Below are 6,000 nucleotides of genomic sequence, written 5' to 3' on the forward strand. Positions count from 1 at the left end.
AAACAAATCAAACTTAAAAGTTCTAGATATAAAAGGATAGTTTAAACAGTAATAATAAAATATGGCCTGGATACACCAAAGGTGGTTCTAGAATCTTCTCTAAAGGGAGCGTAAAGGACAGGCTGAAAATAGCTACCAAGAGCAGATACTTGAGCCTGGCTCAGCTAAGGATACTGTAGTGGTTCTCGTACCATCCCTTCCCAGCTCTGCTCGATTAAAGACTGGCTAATGACAGCTCGAGATACAGCTGTACGTGACAAAGCAGCGTAAGACAGGGAAGTCTTTTACTGAGCAACTTCGAGAGGAACCGAGCTAGGCCTCCTGGTACCCAATATTGTGTGTTGTATGTGGTACCAATACACACTGTGGACAAAATACCAGTTTCTGGTAAAATACAATGACCTTTGATTAAGTGGCAGTGTGTGTGCAGATGACCTAGGAACTGTTTGAGAAGTCCATAACATCTTTATTTTTAAACACACAGTTTAACCATGAGATATAATGGGCAACGTCTAACATGAAAACAGATATTCATGCCAACCAAGACAAGTAATCTTTATTTTTTAAGGCAAGTGATCTATCTGCGTAGCCTGTGTCTGAAGCCCTGTGAGTTAGTCCCCCACTTACTCTCTTGTACAGCTCTTACTCTGCACTGCTTACTCTAGTTAGGAAGTTCTGTCAAACCTAGGGCAGAGGCCAAGAGAAGGAAGCGACTGCTGTTTAACACCAAACATCTCTGCACTGGACTCCTCAAGGCCTGCAAAATTACAGACAAACGCAGAGATGTTAATCAAGCAGAACGGTAATCAAGTTATAAAGGAAAGGGAAAAAAAAGGCAGCCAGCTCTCAGTGAGTCACTTTGGGAAAGCCAGATAAGCAGGATCTCTGAGCCAGCAGTCAGATGTTCCCGAGATCAAGCCCATCAGTGTGACAACATGCCTGAGAGACACGGTATCACAAATGATACAAATGACACTAGATAGCGTCTATCAGAGTTAACAGAACTACCAGTTTTATCCTAAATACGTTACAAGTATTTGACCAAAAATAACACGAAAGTCTACTTCACACTACTCCTAAGCACAACTCCTGCCCTGCTTCTCCTTTCACATCAGACAGCCGGATGCTGCTTATCTTTAAGGCACCTTGAAGACATTAAATAAATACGAGAAACAGGATCCCAGCCCCAGGCACAAGGTATGAACTTAAACAGGCACACCTTGTCTCATCAGTCAGCACTCCTGAAACTCAGAGCACATAAAGTTGACCACACGAAATGAAGACTAACAACCAATGATGAACTGAGGACCATCATTCCAGGGTATTCAAATATAAGGCCTTACAGCATAAGCACATACAGATGAATATCCTCAGGATAGCCCATTTGCACCCACCACCCCTCTTGTTAAGCCATCCAAAATGCTTTTGATATGCTTTTGATGCATCTTACAAGGCACCTTCATAAATAAGCCAGACAACTGCGATCTAGAAGGAACTACTATAAAGTAGCAATGCAAAACCATAATCAAAGGAGGAGTTAGTGGTTCACAGCTAAACTGGTAAGCCAAGCACTTCTGAGACACAATTAGAATTCAAAGGGATATTGAAAAATAAAGAAATGCTTGAAGGGAGGCAGCACACACACACAAGAAAACATTTAACCCAGTGGGGATTAGTAGGTAAAATTTGCTTCACAAGTACAAAACCAGGAAAGCTGTACAGCCAGAAGAAGATCTTTTCTACAGAAAAGATCAAGTTTTAGAGGATCATAACCCGAGTGCTTAGTGCGTGGTGCTTTCAGAGCTATGACACAATGGGAGGGCTGATCGTAATCTCCAAACTTTTCTTCGGAGGCACTCACACTCAGGTGCTTAGTATCTCAGCTCTAAAAGACAGTTTATTTTGCAATACGACTTACACAGCTTATATTCATAGGCTTGTCTTTACTCATCCACTGTTAATCAAGTATTTAATTGTCTGATGGTTTGGGTTTTGGTTTTTTTAAGACGTTACGCACCTTTTCCACTGCTTGCATGAATAACCTTCCTAGATGTACACTTAAGATACAAACTACACTGTCAGACTGCTTAGAATATTTCACAAGACGGGATTTTTTTCTCTGATGACTAATTTAAAACAGTAAATCTCTTGACTCCTACAAGTTTAAAAGCACAGCTTGAGGTGGTCAGGACTGTGGCCTTGTTGACTTGAGTTTTGCCTTCAAATTTGACCTCTGCCTGTCCCAGAGCTAAGCTTTGGAAGGCTGTATCAGCCTTAGCAGTTTTGTCAGAACACATTCCCTGACAAATAGACATTCTTTTTCTCGTTATACCTACGTCAACTCTCCAGTTACTGTGTATGCACTAGAAATGCTAAAAGATCATTCAGAGCACATGTGACCGTTAATATATATGTCTAAGCTGTACTCCTACTCCCAAGTTAAGAGAAGGCAAATTCTATCCACTGTGATAGATAATATTTTAAAAGGAGTTTCCATGGAAAAGGATGGAGGGGAAGAAATCACTGAAAACAACTGCCAGTTACATAGCAAAACAAAAATCCCAAACCGTCAAACAGTCCAATCGTTCTTTGCTAAATCACTTGAGTGAACCCAATGTTTGACACTCACAAAACAGCAAACAAATACCTAACCGAAAAAGTTCTGGTGCAATGGGGTTTTGGAGACACTTTTGCCAGTTTACAGGAAAGGCTTCATTGCTTTTGTAGAGTTACTTACTGTGTAAGTCTAGAACTATCCTGGATTTTTCTTGAGTTCAATCATTTAGCTGGGAGCCTGCAGATCAGACTGAACTTTAACCGTGTCAAACCATGAGGCTCTCCTTTCTGGAAGCACATCAAGGTTCTTGCATGAAATCTGATCATCAGCACAGTAGGATTAATGACAGAGGTGGTTAGGCTGATAACCAGCAGAACAGAAACCACTTAAATGAGCATGGAGCTGCATCGAAGATAAGGTTGTAATGCATTCTCACCCCTTTGTGCCAAAATTGAAGCGAGACCTTGCTTGAAACCAACGGGAAAGAAAAGGCTTTCTCACTCTTTGTGTCCCTGCAGGAGGTCTGTGGTTGTTTCTAGGAAAACAGACACAAGATACCCAGACTGCTACCACTGCTCTCAGAGTAATGCCGCTGACTGCAGGCTGACACCGTGTGATGTCTCCCTCAGCGTACCGAAAGGGGAATGGCAGGAGAAGGTTTTTAGGAGTTACGAGACTTACTGATGCACAGAAAGGTGACCTGGCCCAGGAACATTGTCCCTGCTCACTGCAGGGCTGGACTGGGTGATCCTTAAAGGTCCCTCCCAACCCACCACATTCTGTGATTCTATGATATCAGGGATTTCTCTCAATCAACACAAGTTCTCAAACAGCTCTTTACCTCTGTACGCCACTACCTGACGAAATCAAGTGCTCTCTGAAAATAAAATAAGGAATCAATTGCTACAAGTGTTAGAAACTCACCTTTACTTCGAGCTACCTCTTTCCTCCACCTGCTTTTGTTTCCTACCGATTGTCAGTGTATTTCTCTGCTAGATATGCAAGCACCTTGCCTCAGGGCACTTCTCTGTGGTGTTTCTCACCAATGCATGGTACAATATCATAGCTATTTCACCCAGTAAATCTGTTCACAAAGTATGTAGCTATTTGGCTACCAAACTTCTTGAGGTCCCAACATAAATATGATTAGCAATACCACTACAGCACTTAACCTAAGCACTGGAAAATCCAAGTATTAGAGGGTTAAATTCTGAATTTACAGAATAGGAATAAAGCTGTACAAGATGTTTTTTAGTTTAACTTCTTAAAGAGAAGACCACATGAAGTGTCATGAATGGACATAATATATTGTGAGATAAAGTTTTCTGGCATTTCACTGAAATGGAAATAATTTGGAACGTGACTTCGTTTAGAGTCAGGAACTAGGACAAGGAAACAAATTATTTTTGCAATGCCTGAAAGCCTGGAAGTCAACTCAATGTCCTATTCGTCTAGGGTAAACCTTACCAGAACAGTCAGAACAGCAGAATATCACCAGCACTATGAAACTGGGATGGCCCGTATGGTTTCACAAATTGCTCCGCACAGACTTCATCCACTTCCCAGATTCACAGCAGCAGGTCACTGACAACAGCAGATTTTCTCATTCCTACTCTTTACTTCAAACTAATCTGATTACTTGAGTTAGAGGCATGGCATAACAAGCAGCAAAGGAAATAGAGAAGAGCAGCTAATTGCATTGCAATTTCAGTGCAGTAAATTCCCTGGTTTCAAGCTCAGTAATCGTGTGTAGCTCTCCAAATACATACACATCTAGTGCTGGGAGGCAAAGACTACCAAAGGAATGAGTACAATCCCACAAAACTAATAAACTAGCTAAATGAAAGACACTCACACTTACATATGAGAGAACCTATAGCCATCAGTCTTTAATGTGCCACATGAACGCAAAAATACATGGCAAAGACCAAAAGACAAACCAATTGTTTTTTAGCTTTTACTGTTTCTACCAAAAAGCCTCTGCAACTCCCCAGATAAATTACAAGTGATAAAAATTGAGCTGGAAGAGTGACAGAGGAAGTATTTGAGACCTGCGAGTTCTTCATCACTCACTCACCCCAAGTAAAGCACCTACAAGAACCAGCAGCTGACTTCAGTGACAAGTGTTTCTGCCGAGACTCACGTACATTCTCAGCACCAAACGTGAAACAACCAATTAAACACGCACCTTGAACACCTCCGAGAAGAAACCAGAGCCGATTTTCTCACGTGTGAAGTCATCTAGACGGGTAAGTCTGGAAAAGGCACTTATCAGGGCTCTGTACGAAGAGGTGCAAACTCTTCCTATCTGGGTTGCAGTCCCTTCTCCTCCAGCACCAGCATCGAAGTCTTCAGCGCGCTCCAAGCGTGGTGGAAATCCTGCTATTGAATTCCGCTTACTTCGGTCCATTTTGAAAAGAAGGGTTTGTTCTGCTAAGGGAGGATTTCTCACATCTTAGGTGATTTGCTGTCTTCTCTACTCTTGTTGGATCCTAAAACACAAGAAATTGAGGTTACCATTATTGCAAACGTGTCCAGTAAGTTTGATAGGACTTCAGCACAGCTTATACCAGTTTAAGGGAATAGAAAAACAAACAAAAAAAACCCACAAAGGAAAAAACCAACCAAACAATAAAAGCACAAAAAGAAAAAACCTCCCCCCCACAACCAACCACACAGCAGCATCAGTCAAGGCAGACAAGCTAATGAACTTTTCCTCTAGACTCATGGAAACACCCAATGCTCTGGCTATTAGGAGATGAATAGGTCTGGGACTCAAAATACAACTGGCAACAAACAACTTTCATTCCTTCCTCCCCCCCTTTCTTTTTTACTTAAGCTCTGGTTGCTAAAGCAAGCAACTAAGCAGGAGGAAACCCACAAAATGTAACGTTTTATTCTACTTCAGCAGCAGTTGGTGACCAACCTACTACTATTGCAAGAAAGCATTTCACATCAGGCACTGAACAAAGGATCCCTAACTATAAAAGATCAACTGTCAGTTGACATAAGGAAAATTATTAGCTGACAATAACAGTAGCTGCAGCACAAAACCTTTGCTTTTAAAGCTTCCTCCTGTGAGTGTTCCAAGACCAATTCCTTAACTGGTGGGAACACAACTCCATATCCACTAAAGATCTAGCCCCGCATTTAAGAAAACATCAACAGTCCTGCTACAAAAACAAAGTATTCTTACAAGAACCGTCCAGAGCAGCTCTCTCCACAAACACACTTTTTAAAGCTATATTAATTTCAGTTCAACTGAAAACACAGGAAACAAGCTACATTTGCCAAGTAGGAGAAAAGAAAAAAATAAAGGAAAAAAACAAGAGTAAGACTTTTCTTTTCTTTTTAAGAGGATGATGAAGTAATCGGGATGACTCTGGAGCCCATCAAATTCAGCTCAGATTGGCAAACTTGACAGGTGGCCTACTTTTTTTTAT

General features: G+C 41.3%; 1 protein-coding gene across 1 annotated transcript in view; it reads right to left on the reverse strand.

Moving 5' to 3' along the window:
- TESK2 (testis-specific kinase 2) overlaps nt 1-4,967 on the reverse strand; it is a 64,616-nt gene extending 59,649 nt beyond the window's left edge. The window contains exon 1 of the mRNA XM_010180045.1: nt 4,746-4,967. Within this exon, the coding sequence (XP_010178347.1) occupies nt 4,746-4,967 (222 nt within the window). The remainder of the gene's footprint in view (nt 1-4,745) is intronic.
- Nucleotides 4,968-6,000: the final 1,033 nt, after the last annotated feature.

The sequence above is a fragment of the Mesitornis unicolor genome, unplaced genomic scaffold (genome assembly GCF_000695765.1).
Source record: "Mesitornis unicolor isolate BGI_N332 unplaced genomic scaffold, ASM69576v1 scaffold10292, whole genome shotgun sequence".
Classification (NCBI taxonomy): Eukaryota; Metazoa; Chordata; class Aves; order Mesitornithiformes; family Mesitornithidae; genus Mesitornis; species Mesitornis unicolor.